The 22,841-nt window shown below is 43.6% G+C and overlaps 1 protein-coding gene across 13 annotated transcripts in view; it reads left to right on the forward strand.

The window, feature by feature from the left end:
• Window positions 1-22,841, forward strand: part of ZMIZ1 (zinc finger MIZ-type containing 1) — a 445,041-nt gene that overhangs the window by 243,213 nt on the left and 178,987 nt on the right. For all 13 annotated transcript variants that reach the window (XM_069068340.1, XM_069068344.1, XM_069068335.1 and 10 more), the window contains one exon: window positions 8,121-8,231. In XM_069068340.1, the coding sequence (XP_068924441.1) occupies window positions 8,172-8,231 (60 nt within the window). In that variant the 5' untranslated portion in view covers window positions 8,121-8,171. The remainder of the gene's footprint in view (window positions 1-8,120; window positions 8,232-22,841) is intronic.

Genomic DNA, 22,841 nt, shown 5'->3' on the forward strand with positions numbered 1-22,841 from the left:
TTTGATCAGAGATGAAAAAGCTAGGAAAGGGACAAAGCGTAAGGAGATATCCAGCCAACAGAGGAGGTGAAAGCAGCCACGTTGACACACAGAAGGAAAAGGGAGAGCGGGGTCTGGTGCCTCTGGTGACTGGCTTCCTCCCAGAGACATGAGCATGCTATTCTCCTTTATCTGATTGAGCAGATAGTGTCTCCAGCACAGAACAAAAGCATTTGCCAGCAATTTGTTTGTCTTCCAAGCTTTCCACTGGGGAGAGAGAATCTATTGAAACTATAGCCAAATTCCAGCTTAGGAAAGTCCTCATACCCTGCCCCCTTCACCAAGTATCTGTCCAGGGAAACGTTATACAGAGAAACTCTACTTCAGCAAGTATAAACTTGGGGATCCTGTGCTGCAGTGCAGAGAGTACAGGACCTATAATCAAAAGATCTGGGTTCTAGTTCTGACACTACCACTTACCAGCTGAATGACTTTGAGTAAGTTATTGTTCCTCTTGTAGAACACAGGTGACAGCCTGCTGTGGAGTAAAGCAGAGATGTCAGACTCTGCCCATGGTACTCTGGTTTGGGACCCAAATTAAAATATAATTGGGAAATCTTTACTAGAAACACAGTAGAACATTAATAATGTTAATATGTGGTTTTCTAAGTCACTGTAGGCCACAGAGATCCTTATATATGATTTAGTGTGGGCCAGTTTCCATTTGAGTGATACCACCATAGTAGAAAATAATTAGATTTGGAGACAGAAGACTTATGTTTGTATTTCACCCCTTTGGTTTACTGATTTTGAATAAGTGATTGGCCTTTGTGGTTTAAAGTTTCATCTGTGAAATGGGAAGAATAATACACTACTTCACAGGGTTATTATAAGGATCAAATGAGATGTGTGTGAGGATGATTTATAAATTGTAAAGCACGATGTATTTCTTTTTCTGTCATTGACTCCCCCGAAAAGGAACGATAAAGCATGACTTTATCAAAAGATATCATGACCCTGTTCTTTAGTCTGTCAGCTTCTTTGTGGGTCCTGACTGTCATCCCATATGTTGGCTCTCAATCCCAGCTTAGCGTCTTCTTCAGATAGCATAAGCATCCCATCCATACCTTTATCCACATTCTGTCTCCCAACTCCAAGGGTTTCTGCTAGCTGTCTCATCCCTGGAATTCTCTCCCTCCTTATCTCCATCTCTTGTCTTCCTTCAAGTCTTAGTCAAGGTCCGTCTTCTACAAGAAGCTTTTCTCAGTCTTCCTTAAAATGAGTGCCTTCCCTCTGAAACTCCCAACCCCCCCCCCACCGTTCATGTTTGATATACCTTGTTCATACACAGTTGTGAGCTTTAGGCTGTGAACTTGAAGGCAGAGACTGATGGTGGTGATGGGGGGGGTGTGTATGTGTAAGAGAAAGAGAGAGGAGGTTTTTTTTGCCTTTTTTTCTATCTCTAGCACTTATTACCGTGCCTGGCACACAGTAGGCATTTAATATGTGCTTTTGGCATGACTTGACAGTAACGGATTAGGCTTACTTAGCCCAATGGCAGAGGATAAAACTGAGAGCAATGGGCAGAAGTGACCGAAAGACCAATTTAAATTTACTCTGAGGAAACAGTTAACTGTCCAGAGTTAGAACAGCTGCCCCCCAGATCTAGAGGGTACCTCACAAACTTGAGGCTTTTCACTAAGAGCTGGATGGCTGTGTGCCTGGCATGTCATAGAAGGGCTGCTTGTCTGGGTACAGGTTGGACCGGTTAGCCTCTCAGCTCCCTTCTAATATGGGGATTCTGGAATTCTGAGAAAATCAACCCACAAGAGACAAAATATTTCCTTAGTACTTTGTGCTTCCACTCCCACTTTGATCATACAAGAGACAGACATATGAAGAAACTGTCCTGTGCCTTTGCCATTGTTAGCTCTTGGGAGAGAGGAGGGGAATGGGCCTGGCCCCTAACCTCAAGGAGTCTGCAGCCTAGTTAGGAAGGTAAAATACCAATTTTATAAATAAATGGGGCTATGTAAAGGTTAAGCAGCACAGAATGATGGAGGAACAGCTGGCTTCTAAAGAAAGATCACCTGACTCCAAGTCCCTCTAATACATAATGACTATGGGACACTGGGTAAAAATCACTTAAATTCCCAGTGCTCTAGCCAACTCTTAAGATGGTAAGTTTCAGAGAAGATGCTGATCTGTATCTGTAGAGGGACGTTTTTGCATAGGAGTTCCCTATACCTGTGGAATCAGACTCAAATAGAAACAGGGCCACAAAACCACATATAAGGATCCCTGTAGTTTGCATCTTGTGGTAGAAAACCACACATTAACATTATCTATGTTCAATAGTATTTTTATTTAGTTTGTTAAATATTTTCTAAATTCATTTTAATCTGGTTGGGACAGCACTAGGGAATGTCCTGAGCATTGCATGCATGGTTCACACATCTCTGCTCTACACCTATGAAATCACGGGTCTAGTCCCTTTCCCAAAGGGAGAGACAATACTGACCTTTAGGAGATTGGTTGCGGCCAGTACAATCAAAGAAGGATCTCTTAGAGAAATGGACTTTTAACTAAGCTTGGAGGGATAAGTAGTATTCAGATAAACTGAGAATAAGTAAGCATCAGCTATGAAGGGAGGTTTCAGACAGAATGATTCCGGAAGCCTGGGCATGCTTTGGGCCATCTCCCCCTCACACTTTGACACCTTATTATCATCAGCTGTCCCCCACTCTTCTGGAACCCAAATTTACCTACCCTCCCATTAGAGGACTGAAGGGCTTTCTTCCTTCCTGTCCTAGGCAGGGGGAAGGAGGAAAGATGGAGGCAGAATGATTCCACTTCTACTGAAAGCACCTCCCGGCTCTCCCTCCAAAGCTGCTTTTTATTCTTAAAACATTTGCTATCAATACCATTCATTATTGGTGTTAATGGCCATTATTCACCCTGTTTTTACACCATTAATCTCTCAAGTTTAAAAATGTCACTTTCTTTGCCAGTGCCTTTCTAATCAGCCAGACATTTTATCCTTTATAGATTTTTTAAAATAGCCCATTATTTTCTACCTGAAATAGTAATGTTTCTCCTCCCACCCCTCACCCCCATCTACCCTGTCCTTCCCATTATCTCCAACACGGGAAAGTAAATCTTGATAGCCCAGGTCACCTGCTTCCCAATTTTTCCCACCAGAGAAACTCAAGTCAACTTGTTCACCTCTGTTTTTGAAACATTGTGGCTAAGGCCTCATGAGTTGTGATTCGTATTTTAAAAGATCTATGGGGTGAAAATCTGTCTTTGGCTCTCTGTTCCATTTGTAAATTTGCTGCTGGGAGGTTCTCTCCCCATTGGAGCTAAATTTCTCCTTCTGTCATTCACACTGAGTCACTGCAGCAAGCAGCACGTTGCTTACAAGCTAAGACCCTGTGCAAGGGGTTAAAATACACTGTGGAGACATCAAATCATAGATTTCAAGCTGGAAGGGATTTTGGAAGCTATAGTCTAACCTACTCATTTTATATATGGGGAAACTGAGGCACAAAGTGATTTACTGAATTGCCCAGACTTGTATAGCCAATCAATGTCTGAGCAGGATTTGAACCCAGATATTTCTACCCACTATGCAGCATTCATATCTGTTGTCACCTACAAACTTGGGTTGTCCAAATTTGGACACCCTGGTATCATAATCAGTAGTTAAGCCAATAAATAGTTAATAGCCAATCAATAGTTAAGTACCTTTCTGTATTCTGCACTGTATTAAGTACTGTGAGGAACACAGAGGTAACAGTCTCCATCCTCAAGGAACGTGTACCCTAGTGGTAGATACATGGGAAAATTTAACTAACAGAGTACAAAGGAGTGGGGCTTTGGCACCAGTCAGCACAGGACTGAGAGGGAAAGAGGCTGGAAGGGCCAAGTCAGAGGGAGTTAGGGCTGGGAGAATCTTACGCTCAATCTTTTGAGGGTAGCTTTTGTGTGCATTGAAGTCTTATCTCTTTCAAGCTGGATAGGTGCTAAAAATGCCCCCCCACATACACACACACATTTTTCAGGAGCATTTTGTTTGCATCTCATTGAATGTTAGGACTTGGAGATGGATGGGGGTTTGGAAAGAGCCCAATTCATTCTTCTCATTTTATAGAGGAGAAAAAGGAGAAGGTAAGTTACTTGCCCCAGGAGGCCTCATCATGCAAAGAAAAGTACTTTGGATTTATAATTAGGCCTGGGTTCAAATCCTGATTCTGCACCCTATCATCTACAAGTCCTATGGATAACGGTTTCTTCCTGTGTTAAATGAGCAGCCAAAACTAGATGAATTTAAAAAGATGGAATAAATTATTTCAGTTACATGAAATTGGAAAGCTTTTGCAGGAAGACAATTAATAAAGTAAGATAAGAAGGGAAGCCATTGCCTGGGAAAAATCTTTGTATCACCTATCTCTGATAAAGGTCTGATATCAAGGATATATCAGCAACTAACAGAAATATATAAGACCAAAAGCCTTTCTCCAGTAAATTAGTGGTCAAAAGAGATGAACATTTCTCAGAAGAAGAATTGCAAATTATTAACAACCATATGAAAGAATTCTCCAAATCACTAATCATAAGAGATGTAAATTACACCTCTCTAAAGATTTATGTCACACCCACAAATTGGTAAAAATGGCACAAATTGGGAGTAGTTGAAAATTTGGAGGAGGAGGGGCTCTCTTGGTGAAAACTTATGGGAAATTTGAATTAATCCACCCATTCTGAAAAGGCATTGGGAATTATGCAAAGAAAGTGATGATGATGGACAGACTCTTTGACCCAGAGATTCCCCTGCTAGACAAGGAAAAATTATTGACAGAAAAAAAAAAAACAGACAAACCAAAACTTCCTCTTTCCCCATAAACCAAAATATTTATGATAGCACTATTAGGTGGCCTGCAAGATAGAGTGCTGGACCAAGAGTCAGGAAGATCTGGACTGAAAATTAGGAAAACCTGAGTTCAATCCAGCCTCAGGCCCTTAGTAGCTGACCCTGAACATAACTTCTATCTGCCTAAATTTCCTCATCTGTAAAATGGGGGTAATAATAGCACCCCCCTCAAAGAGTTGTTATGAGATAATATCCTTTGCAATTCTTAAAGTGCTACATAAATGCAAGGTATTGTCATTATTATTCATGAAGAAGTAGAAATAAAGTAGATATCCATCTAAGGGGAATAGCTATGCAAGTTGCGGTTTGTGAATGTGATAGAATGTTGTATGCTGTAAAAAGTAGTGAATGTGGTGAAGCAGAAGACATATGAACTGATGCAAAGTGAAGTCAGAAGAATCAAGAAGTCAGAATACCCAGTTAAAAGCACAGAGCAGAAAAAATAATGAAATGATTGAAATTGTCATGAGATTATGATGACCAGGCTTGGCCCCAAAGACAAGATATAAGAAAATGCCCCTTCCCATCTTTGGAAAGGTGGGGAACGAGGAGTAAGACACCCTACAGAGACTAACCGGCTCTTTGGATGTGATGATTAGTTTTGTCGAATGGTTTCTTTTTCTTTATTATAAGAAAAAACATGATATATTTTCCTCTTCCCTCTGGAAGGGAGAGGAAGGGGAGATATCTTGGGAAATGTAAGTAGGGTAAAAGCCAAAGATTAAAAAGAAAAAATCCACAGATGCATTCCAGTGCTCTCTTTCCATTCTAAATCTATGCTGCTATAATATATGAAGCAAGTAAAGAGCAGAGCAGGGATTCCAACTCATGTGGAAATGTACGCCCCATTCAACACTCTTTCCATTACACCCACAGATCTCTCTTTTGTCCCCATCACACCCTACCCCATGACATTACATATATCTGTTCACTTTTCTCATCTCCTCAAGTAAAATGTAAGCTTTTTAAGGACAGGCACTCTTTGTGTGTGTGTGTGAGGTTGGGTTTTGTTTTGGTTTTTTTTTGTAAGTTTCCCAGTCACCTAGACCAGCACCTTGTACATAATGAGGTCCTAATGTTTGTTAAGTTGAATCGAGGAGAAGTGAATCTTGTGTCTCCTATTGTGTCTTGAATGGGATAGTTTCTGTTCAGATATTTGTTGAATGAATGATTGGGGGGGGGGACTGAGGCTAATCATATTCACCTCTTTGCATCCACAATTTAAAGCTAAGAAGAGACCTTAAAATCATCTTGTTCAGCCCTTTCATTTAACACATGATTAATAATCATTGATGGATGGAGGAATGAATGAGGCCCAGAGAGAGGTTAAGTGGCCGTGGTCAGATACTTAGGGGCTGAGCCAGAACTTGTCTGCACTATTTTTCTGAAGTATCCTGGTGAGGGGGGTGGTGGTGGGGGGTCTGAGATGGGAGCATCCTCTCCCAGCCACAAGATCTGACTGTTCAGTGCAGCTTGGACAGGAGTAAGGTGGAAAGCCTGCCTGGGTTTGTAAACAGTGACCTCTGCTGGTTATTTAGAGTAAGGAGTGGGTCTTTTGTCTAGACGGAAACCTCTCTCTCCTGTAGGAGATGGGAATCATGGCCTGGGGGACAGAAGAGCCTAGGATTAAGGCATTTGTTCCCCCTGGCTGTCTTTGTACCCTCACCCTCCAATCCCCCTCCCTGTTAGCTTGTATTTAAAGGAAGAAGTAGGCTTTCTAACCCTTAGTGTTTGGGGACCTTTTGGACAGGAAGGCTTTGTTTGACAGGTCAATACATCTGTTACCCTCCCCCTTAAAACTGATAGACTAGAGCCCTCTAAATCTCATGAATATGTAAATAAGTCCTCTTTAATTGGTGCCCAGGGCCATGAACACCCCTGGGGAGTGGAGGAGAGAAGGGAAACTTGACTTTGCATTAGAAAAGGGGGTGTTCCCTCAGGGCAGATTTGGTGGGAGAATGTCCTACCTCCCCTCTTTACCCCCCCTCTGGCCTTACCCCCTGGCCTGAGGCCTGTAAACTGACCCCCAAAGAAGGTGCCCACGAACCCCCTCCCTCTCCTGAGTCCCACAAACTCTCTTTTCAGTCTTAGGTAATGAGTCCCTGCTGGGCTTGGAGCCTTTTTCTTGGCTGTATGGGAGGAAACCCAAGAAATAAAAAGCATACAGGCAGGGTTCTCTGGGGCCTTCTAGTCTAGCTGGGGAGAAAGGAGACATACATTTAAATGCAGGCCCTTATCACCTCCCAATTGACTCTTCCAAGCCTCCAGTCTTTACCCCTCCTTATTCATCTGCCTTAATGTTTCCCAATTATCCTTCCTAACCTGAGGCTTTTATCTTCTCACTACCCAGCCCTGGAAATAAATAGCTTCCTATATCCTTTAGGATACCATTTAAACTCCTAAGGCTGGGGGTGTTCTAGGACCCTCCACCATCACTTCTCCAGCCTTCCTCTCTCTTCTCACCTTTCTCCCCTCTCCATTTCCCTCATCTTGACCTGATCGATTCCCTTTCTTCCTTCAAGATTCAGCCATAAACCATAGAGCCGGCCACCACTGGCCGCTGCTAATGCCCTTGCTTCCCAATCTCCTTGCATCCATTTTGTTCTCTGCCAAGCAAGTTTTCTTCTTCAAAAGAGTGTAAACTCCTTGAGGGTACGTAGTATTGAATTTTTGTGTTTGCATCCCCAATGTCCGACATTGTGCCTTACACATAGGCAAAGGACCAATGTCAGCATGTCAGCACAACACAGAAAGAATTATGCTATTCATTCCCACTCCACCCCTACCCCAGAGGGACCTTCTAGCTGCTTTAGCTGCCCAGGCAGAGAGAGAGAGACAGAGAGAGACAGAGAGAGAGAGACAGAGACAGAGAGAGAGAGACAGAGAGAGACAGAGAGAGAGAGAGACAGTGAGTGTGTGTGTGTGTGTGTGTGTGTGTGTCCGTCCCACTTTTCAAATGAGCCTTTGTCAAAGCCTATGCAAAAACTCTAACTGGAGTCTGCAATACCTATTCAGGTGTCCCTAAGTGACATGAGGGAGTCATTGCTGGACCAGAGTTCCAAGGGTTGGGTTTGTGGGATTTCCAACCTAGGGTGTTCCCTGTTTTGGGAAGGGGAGGGAAGGATCCTATAGCAGGTGATAAAAGGGGTCAGATCTGGGGAGGAATAGCCCTGAGTGATGATCTCCTCTCTTTCTCTTCTTCCCACAGGCTGGAAAACGTGAATGGCTTTCAGGTAGAAGGCAAGAGGAGACAATCAGAATGAATTCTATGGACCGGCATATACAGCAAACCAATGACCGGCTGCAGTGCATAAAGCAGGTACCAGTCGATGTTGGCAGGCAGTTGGAGAAGCAGGGGTGGGGGTGGGAGGTGGCAGCAGAGGAGAGAGGGTGTGGACCAGGAGCTCTCTCCCTTGAGGACTGAGTAAAACCGCAGAGGCCCTAGGGTGTGTAGGGTGTGTGGGTGGGGAAGGACAGGGCTCTCCAAAGCTTCCTATCTTCCTATCTGGGGTGTTCAGCATCAAGGACAGACATTGGCCTGAAAGGGTACAAACCTGGCAGGTTCCACGGTATGGGACCTGGGGTGGCAGAAAGGTTTCCTTATTCAGTGGGAAGGAATTGAATGGTTGGGTATGGATTCTATCCCTAGATGTCAGCGAGATGCCAGCTAGTGCTATGGGGGCAGTGCTGCCAGGTATTATTTTCTCTTGACCAATGACATCAATACAGGATTCCATTAATAATAGGTTCTTTTGGAACATTTAAAGTGGAATTTGGTTCAACAAAATTTGCTCTATGAAGAGATTTTTAAGAAGGCATCAATCAATGTAAATTGAAGCCCATTTATAATTCTTCTGGGATAATGTAGATCCTCCCCAAGAGGTTAAAGGAGCTTTCTTCCATTCAAGGAATTCTAGGCCACCCCACCCAGACACTTCCAACAAGGTCCCAACATCTCCAGGCTGAACATTCCAGACTTCCTTCAATCCTCATTCACATGGCAGGACCCCAGTCCTCTGACCATTCTCTTCTACACATGTTCCAGCTTGTCAAAGTCCTTCCTGAAATTGAACATAGTATCCCAGAGGTAGTCTTCCCATAGAGAGCAATATGCAAGAGGACCGTCATCCCTATGGTTTGTACCCCATCCATGTATTAATGCAGCCTCTGATTGCATTAGCTTTTTTTTTTTTGACTGCCAAGTCACCACCTTTGAACTTGTGGTCCCACTAAAATTCCCAGATATCTATTTTTATGCAAACGTTTGTCAAACTTTTCCTATTGGTAGTTTGTCTGTCACTGAATTTATTTACTTCAGAGGTTATACCCCATCTATCGGGTCAGCAGAGCTCTTCCCTTGCCCTCACCACTCCCCATTAGGCATCTCAGACAAGGTAATTATAGGACATTGTGGAGGGAGAGATGCCTGGATAAGCCTATCACCATAGCACATTATCCTTGACTATGAAGGAGAACGTGTGATAGTCACAGAATATCTTTCATCTTCTGTGCCAAGTTTCTCTGGTTCTACCAGCAGCATTTAGACATGCCTCAGAGTGGGACAGCATACAATAAACCAGCCACATGCTACATATAGATGGATGTCTGACTCTGGAGGGTTCTTCTGCAGCACACCCACAGTAATCACCCCCAAAGAGATAGTCCCTCACTCAGTGGAATAGTTATATAACATTGATTGTGGTAAAGGGGGACAGCATTGGAAGCAGGAGAAACCTGGGTGTGCATCCCAACTCTGACATATACTGGCATTGTTGACCTTAGAAAAACTGCTTAATCTCCATAAGAGTCCATAAGACTCATTTATAGCATTTTAAAGTGCTATAAAAATGTCTGCAGTTACACTGTTATCTGTGAACTATACTGTATGCTAACTCTTATATCAAGTGCTAGAGAGGATTCAAAGTTTTGATAAAACACATGCCCTGAATTTATCTTTGTACCCAGCTGCAGAATCTCAGGCCGGGGAAGGACTCAGGGACCATCCGGTCTCCCTGTGCCTTGCTTAACAAAGGGACATCTAGCTTCCCCTTGAGAATTAGAAGAATTAGGAAAAGCAGCTCAAGAAACTTTCCCTCAGCTTGGGGAGACTAGATGCACACATTTAATTAAGACAGTTAGAATACACACCAATAGACAGTCAAATGCCAGACTGTGTGGTCCAAAGCAGACACAATGGAAAATTTCAGAGGAGGAAAGGTAAGGATGGGTTACAGTAGTCATAAAAGGCTGCAAGGAATACACACACACACACACACACACACACACATGCATACACATACTCCCTGTGTACTAGGGTTTCTTAACTTGGGGTTTGTGAAGTTGTGTGTATACATGCACACACATGTATATACACACATACACATGTGGGTACATGTGTGTATATACATATACTTGGGTATGCTTTTATATGGCTACACATTTATATATGTGCACAGATACATACATACAAATATAATTTTAAATACTTAGATTGAAATGCACATATATGTACTGGTAATTTCAAAATAGTACATTTCCTTTGTGATTCTATGTGCTTTATGCATTTTATTTGATACACCTTTATGCAGAGAAGGGGTCCATGGCTTCTCCAGGCTACCAGAAAAGGGGAAGGTCCATGACACAAAACAGATTGAGGATCCCTGCCCTATATAAATGCCTCCATTTGACTTTTAGAACCCTTAGGACCTTTTTGTCCTTTTGGCTTCTATTTGGGGCAGATAGGCTATTTTGGACACAAATACACACACCCAGGCAAGATGGTTGAAGATGTAAAAATTAGTAAAACAAATGAAAGTTGACCAAATTACAAATTGACTCTGCAGCAACACTCCAAATAAAGCTATAATCATAAGGGGGGGGGGGGGGGATTGGAAATCAGAGCAGACTTCCTGGAGGATGCAGATTTTGAGCTAAACTTATAAGGAAGAAAAAGAACACAGAAAGCCCAGAGGGAGGTTTGTCATCTTCCCTCCCTCCCCATTCATATACTCGTTCTCTCTCTCTCTCTCTCTCTCTCTCTCTCTCTCTCTCTCTCTCTCTCACACACACACACACACACACACACACACACACCCTCAAACCCTGCCCCAAGCCCATCCAGCTGGCCGTTTGTCCCTTGGAGAGCAGGGGCCTGCAGGCACCCAGTGAGTACACCACAGTGAAGCCTGGGCCTGGGTTGGGACTTGGTATGCAAAGCTCTCTCTAAGGTTTATACCCTGTGGAATTGAGGCTTCTTAGTGGGAATGAAGGATGTGTGTCCTCTGATTATCATCAAGCAAAGGCATTTTCAGATGCTTGCTCAGGGTCTGGGGAACAGGAAATTGACAAAGACTCTTCACAGATTGAACGAAACCCAGAACAGCTTCCCTAAACACCTATTATGCCTCTCCTTGTGGCAGATCAACCAGAAGCTTCTCTTTGTTGGCTGGGAGAGGGGGCTCCCTGAGCTGCCTTCCTCTGAAATAGCCTCCTTCTTCCCTGCCCTCAGTGCCCACCACCAGCCCCCAAGAGGCAGGACAGGTCCCAGGAACCCTGCTTCCACACCAGTGACAAGTCAGTTTGCATGGCCACCCGCCTGTCTGGTTTGGTTTATATATTTTTTGATGACCAGAACTGAAGCTTCTTTTTGACCCCCCCTACATTCAGCTTTGCTGTTTTAGGAGCACCCCCAGAGGAGGTAGATAGCCTGCCTAGGGGTACTTGGAAAAGAAAAGATTGGATTTTCATCAGGTTCTGAGGTTGATGAAAAGGTATGTAAGTTCTAGGAGATGGTAGGCCACACTGGAAAAGCTTTGGGCTTTGAAGTCAAAGAGGCTGGGTTTAAATCCAGTCCTGGGTCTTTCACTTATCTGAGATGATCCTGAGAAACCTCCCACCTTCTCATGCTTCCCACCTACCCCCTGGCCCCTAAGGTGGTATTCTGTAGAAAAGCAAATCTATAGAGTAGACTGAGTCATGTTGTTGTTTTCAATCACATCCCACTCTTTGTGATCCCATTTTGGGTTTTCTTGGCAAAGATACTGCCATTTCCTTCTCTAGCCCATTTTATAGATGAGGAATGGAAGTGATTTGCCCAGGGTCACACAGCTAGTAAGTGTCTGAGGCTGAATTTGAACTCATGAAGAGGAGTCTTTCTGACTCCAGACCCAGTGCTCTGTGCACTATGTTGTCACTTAGCTGTGTCCAAGAATCAGAGGATCTTAGATTTCAAGCTTGGAAGGACCTAAAGGCCATGGAGTCCAGTCCCCTCATTTTACAGATGAGGAAACTGAGGCCCAGAGAGATTACATGATTTGCCCAGGGTCACACAACTAGGAAGTGTCTGAAGCAGGATTTAGTACTAACTGCTGTCCCACAGAAGGCATAGGGTTGGATTGGATCATCTGACATTCTCTGCTGCAGGAGCCCCAATTCCCTAACGCCTCTTCAGCATTTTTACCTTAAAGATGGAGAGGTTTGTTCTCCACAGGACAGCCTCTGTTTAGAATTTTAAAATTGGGAAAGACTCTCTTTGGTCCTCTCCTCCTAGCCCCACATATATATCTCTTTCCTCCCCACATTTTAAGGGCTACCCTGCTATACCCCATGTTCTGATCTTTTCCACAAAATCTGCTGGTTTGCCAAGAAGAAAAGAACATAACAACAACAGTTGACATTTTAATATATTTTATACACTTTATCTCCACTAAACTTCTCAGCAACCCTGTGAGACAATTACTACAGGTATAATTATTTCCATTTTACAGAGAAGGAAACTGAGTCTGCATCTTAGAAGTTACATGACTTGCCCCGGGTCACAGAGCCAAAAAGTGTCTTCAGCAGAAACCAGAGAACCTCATTCACACAGATGCCAGATTCCGATAGAGGACTTTGCCCAGGGGCATTTAAATTTTAATCAATCCTCCAACATTTATTGAGCCTGTAGTGTGCCAGGCTTTGTGGCAGGCACCAGTGGGGAATGTGAGGCAGCTCAGGGCATGCTTACTCCAAGCCCTGGAAATCTATGGTTCTATCTCGCTCAGATTTGCTGCTTTGAGAGTCTGTAAAAAGCTCCATTTTGGAAATATGAGGGACAGGTAGGAAATTAAAGAGAAAAGCCTGATTCCAGGGTAGTCCTTCTGTGTCTGTTTCTGTTGTTCAAGGCTGGACTGGAGACTGATGGTTTCCTCTGAGTACTTTCTCCCTTCCCATAGAGGGGGGCTTATTGAAAGGGTCAGGTGAGCAGCAGTCTGTAGTCAGGGTCAGGCCCCACTCTACCGACTCTCAATCCTCAGAGCAAATAGGGCAGAAGTGAAGAATTCAAATCAGTTTAGTGCATCTTCCTGAGGCCCCAACATGTGCAGAGCGATATGCTGGAGTCTGTTGACCAGACAGGACAAACTCCCTTTCTTTTTAATTCAACCAAAACATGGCTGTGATTTAAGTAACTACTTACTTTGTGATTTTGAAATATTTGTGATTTCATCATTGTGTCTGCCTCCTCCATTCACCTTCAAAGCCAGAAACAATGTGGGCAGCACCAGAACTGATGAGCACAGAGTTCTTATCGTAAAGTACCTACAGGTTAGCCTCAGATAACCTTGGATCCCACATTTTATGGACACACTCACAAGGTACTTATTCATTTTCTTATTGAACCTGTGATTTCTTTTTTTCTGTGTAGGGAATTTTCCATGATGAACGTCTTTTATCAATTCAGAACCACACTTTCTCTGCAAATTTATAATCTTATAGAGGGCCCCAAGAGGTAAAAGTGTTTGCCCAGCATCAGATAGCCTGTAGCCTTCTGACCAAGGCCAACAGATCTATCCACTGTGATCAAAATTTAAATTTCTATTGTACTTTAAAGCTTTCCTAAGTAGTCCTTCATGGTAGGTATTGTGACTATAATTATTCCCATTTTACAGATGAGAAAATTGAAGGTCAGAGAGATTGTGACTAGCTTGTAGTCAAAGGAAGTCTAAGAACTGGGATAAAAAAAAAAAAAAACAAAGTCTCCTGACTCCAAGTCCAGCCTTCTTTCAACTGGACCTTCCTGTCTGACCTTCAAAGATTTCTCCCCTAGGACTTCAGTCTTTTTGCAGCGATTTGGTAGTCATCTCCTTAGCCCCTCCTGGAGACATTAACTTGGAATTCCTCCTCCTGCCCATTTCTTTCTGGCTGGTTTGGTTGCCTAAAGTCTATTCATTAGCCAGTGGCTAAGACTAATACTACCCTTTGGTGAAATTCATTTCCTTTCTCTCTTGGTCAAGGCCAAGTCATCTAGATGTAATCTGTAAAGGTCCCAAGGGAAGAGTTAGTCATCTTCCCTGGAGTTAACTTTTCTTAGGGCTAAGAACAAATGACCTTTTCTTCCTCTTTCTAAGCCCTGGGCCCTTGCCAGATGCCCCCACTAAGTTCCTACTTCCTCTCTGAAAGAGGTTTCTAGGTCTTGGGTCATTCCATTAGCATAGTAGAAATGATTGACATTGTCTCAACCCAATGACTGCTCAGGTCTTTGGACTGTAGTTAGCAGCTTTACTTGCTTCCCCAGGGGTTCTCTTTGATGGTTCATCACTCAGGTGCCCTCCCAAGGAAATGACTTTTCCTGAATCCTATCATTATAGTTTTATAGCATCAAAACTACTTTAAACATACAGTTATAACAGACAGTTTCCACCTTCTATAAGAAAAGGGTCACTCTGTCACAACCTCCCAGCAGGTTCTGCCTTTTACTAGCTCAAAGGCCTTAAGCGAAAGGGATGAAACTCCTGTGTGGCATTTCAGATATCAGTGAGCAGGTAAGGGAGGGATACTGTTGGGGAGAGGAGGCCCTCCGAGACCTGAAAGCATATTAGGAAGACAGCTGCCTGTTCGTCTTACTTGTAAGTCCAAGCCTTCAGAAGGGAAACTGAGCTCACCCAGGGATGTTTCATACAGTCATAAAAATGAGAGTTTAAAAGGACTTTAGAAAACTGATTCAATTCCTTTATTTCACAGATAAAGAAAGGAAGGCCCAAAGAAGTGAACTGACTTGTCCAAGGTCACACACAGAGTGTTGAGATTCAAACTCAGGTCCTTTGACTCCAAATCCAATGAGGTTCCTATTGGGCCACGCTTTGTCTCCAAGAAGCATGTGAGCTTGAAATCAGTCCAAACTCAGCAAGCTGGGTTTCCAATCCCAGCCCTCGCACTTGTTAGTTTTATGATCCTGGAAAAAAATGACTTAAACTCTTGGGGTCTTAAAAGGTCAGTCGGTTAATCAATCTACATTTGTTAAGCACCTACTATGTACCAAAGACAAAAATAAAAATAGCTTTTGCATTCAGAGAGCTTGCAGACTATTTGGAGGAGGCATGTGTAGACGTGGAGGTCAACACAAAGAAGTACAAGAAGACTGGAGATTACAGAGATGCCTCCATGGAAGGTAGCATTTGACCTGAATGGAGAAGAAGGCTAATGATTCTGGGAAGTGGGGGCAAGGAGGGGGAGTGCTTTCCAGGAATAAGACACATCACTGCAAATACAGAGGAGGCAGATACGAGTGTCCATATATAGGGAACAGCAAGAAGCCTATCAGGCTGGACCTTAGTGTGTGTGGAGGCCTGTAACTTCCAGTGATGCCAGAAAGAAGGGTTGTAAAAATGAGTTAGACGTGAACAAATGAAAACTTGGAAGACATTCCATGTTACTATTTAGTCATTGGGGCTGTATCTGACTCTTCCTGACCCTATTTGGAGTTTTCTTGGCAAAAGGACTAGAGTGGTTTGCCATTTCCTTATCTGGCTCATTTTACAGATGAGGAAACTGAGGCAGAGGGGAGTTAAGTGATTTGCCCAGGATCACACAACTCATGAGGCCAGATTTGAACTGAGGTCCTCCTGACTTGCTCTTCATTGTACCACCTAGATGCCTCCTTATTGGTAGAAGTATGTAACAGCAAGCACCCCAGCATCCCCAGGGTGGCTGCCAACACAGGTTCTTAGATCTGCTTTTCTAAAGGAAAGCAACTCAAAATGGGTTAACAATCTTGCTTTAATCAATCAAATATAGTCATTTACCCAGTTCAGGGGAAAAAGTCAGCACCCCGAACTTCAGGGAATATAGAGGTTACAAGTAGACAACAAATACAGACACGATTCAGAAGACAGGCTTCCAGCTGCCTGACCATTACATCCATACCTAGTCAGTTACCAGAGAGGGAAGCACCAACATCTGGGTTTTCAAAGGGTAGGGGGGGGCCTCAACAGCCGCCCAGAGTCTCATCAGGTCAAATCACACCACACTTCTCAAAGTGAGCCCCAAAACAAAGCCTCCCAGGTCAAATGCTACCTTCCATGGAGGCATCCCTGTAATCTCCAGTCTTCTTATATATAGTATATAGCCTTCTCCTGGCTCAGAGAATGTCACAACCCTCTTGACCCACTGCCCAATCACAAAGTATCTTCTGAAAAACAAGCCTCCCCCCACAGGCTCCAGGTGCACTTAAGCTTATCAAAGGGCCTAGAGGCAGGGAAGATCTTAAATTACCATTCCCATAACAAGGTGCTCAATGTTACTGGGGAAAGGATTCATGCTTTAGGTTGGGTTGAACAGGATGACCTTCTGTCTTCCTTTCCAACTCTGCTCTTCCATAATAGTTAACATTTAATTAGCACTTAATTAGGTTTGCAAAATGTTTTTCGTAGATTATTTCATTTGATTCTCACAACAACCCTGAGAAGTAGGAGCCATTATAGGAAGAAATAGAGGCTTCAAGGTGACTTTGCTCAAAGTCCTACAGCTTGAAAGTGTCTGCGGTCTTCCTGATTATAAATCCAGCTCTTCCTGTGCTGAAGTGCTATGGGAGATTAGGGGAGGTCTCACGGGGAACTGGCACAATCAGAAAAGGCTTCTGGAGAGAGCAGAGTTTTCTCAGGCTTTGAAAGGATGTATAGTATGCCATCCATGGACTGCCAGTTTACCAGACCAGAGCCTCAGTACCTGGCTGCTGCAATAATTTCTGCTTTCTTCAGAACCCAGCCAGCTAGCTGGTACTCTATTGGTTTGGGGGCCCCCACTCTCTCACAGCTTGATTAAGGACAGGAGGGAGTCGTAGAGTGGATTCCATGGGGGGTGAGGGGCCTAGGCAGCCCTCCACCAGCCCTGGTGATTTGGCCTGGCATTGCTAAATCAATGTAATCACTCGTTTAGCATAGTTAAGCAGTTTGCTCCCCAGAATTACCTTATTTGCATGACTTTCCATTTCAGCAGCAGTTAAACATGGCAAATGAGCCTCTAGCTGTTGGGAGCATGACATGTTTCAAAGGAAAGGGGGAGGGGGCTAGGGAAAAAAAGGAGGGGGCAGGTGCACATGGGGTTCTCCCCCTCTCAGAAACACATGAGTTTTTACAAATTAAAATTCCACCTTTATTTCCGTGGCAGCAAATCAAAATACCTAAAGTAGATTTTCAGATGTTTTTGTTTTCATAGCCAGGCTGTCATGTTAGTGTCTTGATATATTCATAAAATAACAGTAACCCGCCGTAATTGCCCTTAATTTCAAACTGCTTATTGTTCCCATCTTTACTTTGTTGTACCTAAGAAGCGTTGTGTGTGATGAGCATCTGTTTTCTATATTTAGTGGGTGTGAATCTGGGGGTCTGGACTGATTTCCAATTTGGGTAATTGCTTTCTCCCGTCCTTTCATTCCCCTGCTCGTCTTGGGTTGGCGGGTTGGTTGGTTGGTTGGTTGGTTGTTACCTCCTCCTCTGAAGAATTATTGTGAGGGAGGAAAGTGATGAGTAATAGAGACGGAGATAAGGAGCCTCTCCAGAAGGATTGTGACAGTCCCCCTCTAGGGCTGCCAAGTTCATTCCAGGTCATGTAATTTTAGCAGCTGTGTATTAAAAATCTTCTGCATGTGGGGTCCTGGGGGTTTCAGGGTCTGTAGGACCATGGACCTGGCTCACAAGGAACTTATAGGTTAGTAGAGAGAAAGGATGTTTAAACAAAGAACTAAAATGCCAAATAGAGCTAGATAACTGAAAAGGGGGAGCCTTGAATAAAACAGTATGGATGATTCTTGGAGGGAGGACACTTTCACATGGCAGAGTGAGAGGTAAGAAAGGCTTTGTGGAGGGGTTAGCACTGGAATTGTGCTTTGACAGGAAGAGAGGACCTTTAAAAGACTCCAGAAGTCTGGAGAGAAGGAGGAGGCAGGAAAGAAAGCCCTTTCCAGGAATGGATGATGATCTAAGCAGAGGCTGGGAGGTGGGAACAGGGGACAAGACACCCAAAAGGAAGGTCACTTGAAGCCAAATCGCTGAGACCTTTAATGGCAGGACCTCAGGAATTTATCATGGATTTGGTAGGCTGGACCAGGGAGCAACTGAAGGGTTTTGATCAGAGGTAATACCTCAGGAAGTTGACTTTCATGGTATGTGGTGGATAGAAATGGGGAGAAGATACTTTGGATTGGGTAGGAGGTAAATGTGGCTTCCTTTAACATATCGTCTTGCTGGAAGAAATGAATGTGCCATCTAGCCAGAAACTACATTCCCTTCCTCTCCATTGCAAGTGGAGAGGGAGAGGGGCATAGAGGAGAAAGAGCAGGATTCCATGCCAGAAAGATCTGGGTTCAAGTCTTACCCCAGACACATACCCATCATGTGACCAGAGGAAGCTTCCTCACTGGGAGTTTCCTAAAGTAGTTGAGGATTTGCCTGGGATGCAGTCCAGTCTGTGTCTTTATTATGGTGAGGAAAAGAAAGAATTGGTCACAATTCCCATAATATGGATGGGCAGCCTTTGTCAGCCCTCTTCCTTTCTGTGGCACCCTTGGCTAATAGCCTTTACTTTCTTCCTCTGCCAAAGGCACAAAGAGGAAGAAAAGGTACCCAACACATCCCATAGTAAATCTGCAATCCAGCCGGGTCATAAATCCTAACCATAGCTCACCAGCATCCAGCCCTCTCCTTCCCACCTCTGGATAAAATCTCCTTAGGGAACAAGCCTTCTCCAGTTTTTAGAATGTTGACTGAATTAGAAACAACCAAAAGACTTTTGAATTCTCAACTCCCCTGGCATTGCTGCCTCCTGAGATGTCTACTTGGCTTTCACAGAAGAGCCTTTTGCTCTGAGAGGAGTAAAACCCTGAGCATCTTGCTAACATTGTTCTATATAGCTATTTTCCTGTTATTCATTTTATCTCCAGCCCAGTCACAGTGGGAGCTCAGGAAACAATAACACCACTTTAAACTGTGAAAACACTTCTGACTTTCCAAAACACTTGCACATAGCATCACATCAAATCCTTAGGATGCCCCTTGTTGGAGGCAGGGCAAGTGTTTTTACCCTACTTGGCCCGATGGGGAAACTGAGGCCTGGGAAAGTAAAGCAGTTTTCTAATGATAACATGACTAGTTAGTGACTGAGGAGTCTAGGCTTCCTACCTCTATTCCACAGTGATAATGAGGACAGACTGGCCTTTGAGGATCTAGGACAGGAGAATCAGATATTGAAGATCGTTCTGGCCAGTGGATTGGTCACTCCATTTGTCCTAGTGCACTTATAAGTTGTTCAACAAGCAAGTGAATGCCCAAGAAACCTTTATAAAAAGCAAGGTGACTTGGGAAATGATGGACAAAAATACACAGGATGAATGAAGGGGCCCAGATGGGCTGGGATCTGCAATAGTGGAGGGCGGACTGATGCAGATGGATTTAGAATCCATCTCTGAATACCTCAGTACGGTGTGACCTGAGGCCACCATCTTCCATCAGTCCTCCTTAGAGGAGCCACCCAATGTGCTAGACATCTTCATTCTAGCTCTTCTAGTGTTTAACAGAGTCCAGGGCAGCCAAGTCACTGACCCTCTTTGGGTCTTGGTCACCTCTTCTATAAAATGAAGGGGTTGGGTTCAGTGGCTTCTGAGGTTCCAGTTTTATATTTATGACCCTCTGAACACTTGAGCCATCTCTGTCTTCTGCTCTCTCTCTCTCTCTCTCTCTCTCTCTCTCTCTCTCTCTCTCTCTCTCTCTCTGTCTCTCTCTCTCTCTCCCTCTCTCTCTCTCTCTCTCTTTCTCTCTCTCTCCCTCTCTCTCTCTCTCTCCCCCTCCCTCTCCCTCCCTCACTCTCTCTCTCCTTCTCTTGCTATCCCTCCCCCTTTCTCCCCCTCCCTCCCCCCCTCTCTCTCTGACAACTGACTTCCTTTTCTATTTAGATGTGCCCTTGATGATGTCTCCTATACCATTTCTTACCTACAGATCCTCACTGGTCATATGTTCTAGCTGACTCACTCACACCATGAGTCTTTGCACTGACCTTTAGGGCACCTGGAATTTTTGTTCTACAAAGATGTGGTTTTCCATGACTCATGGCTATATAGCATCACTGGGAAAACGTTGGTGTTAAAAGCAGTGGGCTTTTGAGTCAAGGTGCCTTGTGGCATCATTGACTTCATTGACCACTTACCCACATGTGATCAGGGTACATCTTACTACTTTTTATACTCTGCTGTTTGCCCTTCTACTGTGCCTTTCCAAGACAGACCAGACCCACTCAATGGGCTGCCCACCCAGATGCATGTCGTAATGTGGGCAAAATGCATCTTTACTTGGTTCTTCTGGGTTGGATTACTAAGTGTCTCTCTCTCTCTCTCCCTCTCCCTCCCTCCCTCTCCCACCCTTCGTCTCTCCCCCTCCCTTCTTCTTTCTCTTCTCCTCTCCCCTTCCCTGACTTTGGATCAGACTGAAGAGGCCCTTTGGCAGAGTAGATTCCAGGCATGCTTTGTTACTTCTTCAGTATCCTTTGCTTATCTCAGTTTCCTCAACTGTAAAATGGGAATAAATAATGGCATCTGTCTCCCAGGGTTGTTGTGAAGATCGAATGAAATAATATTTGTAAAGCGATTAGTGCAGTACCTGGCACGTAGTTTGCATTGTATAAATGCTTATTCTCTCTTTCCTCCCTTTGGTCACTATCTCCTGGCACATTCCAAATTGTTAATATCCTTCTTAAAATATCATACCTCGAATTGTTAGAGGTGTGGTTTGTCTAGGGCAGATTCTGTATGCCATCCTTCCCTTCCTGCAGCCTAAGCTTTTACTGAGAGATATGTCACGCTGATATCACATTCTTATCAAGCTTTCAGGCCACCAAAACACCTACATTTTTTAAAAATACAAGCTGTTGATTTTTATCACCCCAAATGTTCAACTTTACATTTATGCCTATTAAATTTAATCTTCTTAGATGTGGTTCAGTTCCTTGAATAGTAAATCAATTCATTGGTCATGGTACAAAGATCCCTCATTTAGAAGTGCCAACCATAAAATTTGTTTCTCTGCCCTCTTGTTTTCCACTTTATCACTGCCCTCTGCAAAAGAGGAAGGAGATTGACAGCTATTTCCATATTCAGACCTGTTTTCATCACCTAGTGATGAACATCACCCAGTGATGAACATCACCCGATAACCCACCTGCCTCTGTACTGGCTAGGCTGAACCTTGTGCAGCACAGCCATCAGGGGCTAGGATGGTGCTTGAACCTTTCTAGGGCACTCTCCCATCTCAGAGTTCCTGATTTGCTGATAGTATATTTAAGGATCCAGGGTTACCTCCATGCCCTGATGAGACCTCAGAGCTGGGATTGTATACAGATTTGAATGATTACTTTTTGGATATACATATGTGTAATTTCTACTCTGTAGTTCTTGTAGATTTGTTATGGTTAGTCAAGTCAAAAGTATTACTATGAAGGTTCCAGATTTCTGTTCACACACGATGTCATGGGGTATCTCTTTGTCTGTCTTTAGAGAGAATAGGAGGAGCAGTTTTTTCCCTTTGCCTGAGACACACAATGTGCTTTGTCCCAACTGTAGGGCAGAGTATGACCAGACACGTCTCTTCCTTGTTGCAGACACTGTACTTCACAAGATCACAGAATGTTAGGATTAGAAGGAACCCTAGGATTCATCTAACCAAGGTTTCTTAACCTTCCCAGGATCGTGGACCCCCCTAGGAACCCCTTTTTAGTGTAGTGTTTTTAATGTACAAAATAAATGCATAGGATTACAAAGGAATTCTGTCATATTGAAATGGTCATTAAAATCTATTTTTAAAATCATGTTATTGGAACAGCTAGGTGGCAGAGTAGATAGAGCATTGGCCCTGGAATCAGGAGGACCTGAGTTCAAATTTGACCTCAGACACTTGACATAAGCTGTGCAACCCTGGGCAAGTTACTTAACCCCGATTACCCCCCCCAAAAAAAATCGTGTGATACAGTAACCTATATAGCAGTAATTCTAATAACTACAGTAATTTCCAAGTAGTAATGAATGTGAATGGTATTTTGTGATATCTGCGGCAACTGATATGAACACAATATGAAAAGTCTTTGATTTCTTCTACTCATGACAAAGCCACAAGTACTGCTAATACTACTGTGGTTTGTTGCCTATATATTTAATTGAAGGAAACACTGTATTTCAATTAGAGGTTAATAAAAATAAAGATGAATTTTTTTCTCCATCCACCTTCACAGATCGCCAAAATCTATCCACGAATGTTGGGGGCCCATGACCTAGGCTTAGGACATCTGATCTAAAATAATCCCTTGGCTCCCATCACCCACATTCTGTAGATGAGGAAGCGGAGAGCTAGAGAGATTTCCTGACTTGCCCAATGGTACATAGGTAGTAAATAACAAAACTGGGATTTGAATCCTAGGGCTTTGGATCTAAATCTAGCCTTCTTTCCCTTAGCACAAGCTGCTTCCCTCCTGTTAATGCCACCTAATGTTACCCTGACAGATAGATTTAGTGTTCATGGTTGAACCTGAATGTCTTTTTCTAGGGGAGAGACAGAGACAGAGAAAGGGGAGGGGAGGGAAGAGGAGAGAGAGAGAGAGACAGAGAGAGAGAGAGAGAGACAGAGAGAGAGAGAGA

This window comes from Petaurus breviceps, unplaced genomic scaffold (assembly GCF_028583685.1).
Source record: "Petaurus breviceps papuanus isolate PSGF00001 unplaced genomic scaffold, PetGlider_PUasm1.0 90762, whole genome shotgun sequence".
In the NCBI taxonomy this organism is placed as follows: Eukaryota; Metazoa; Chordata; class Mammalia; order Diprotodontia; family Petauridae; genus Petaurus; species Petaurus breviceps.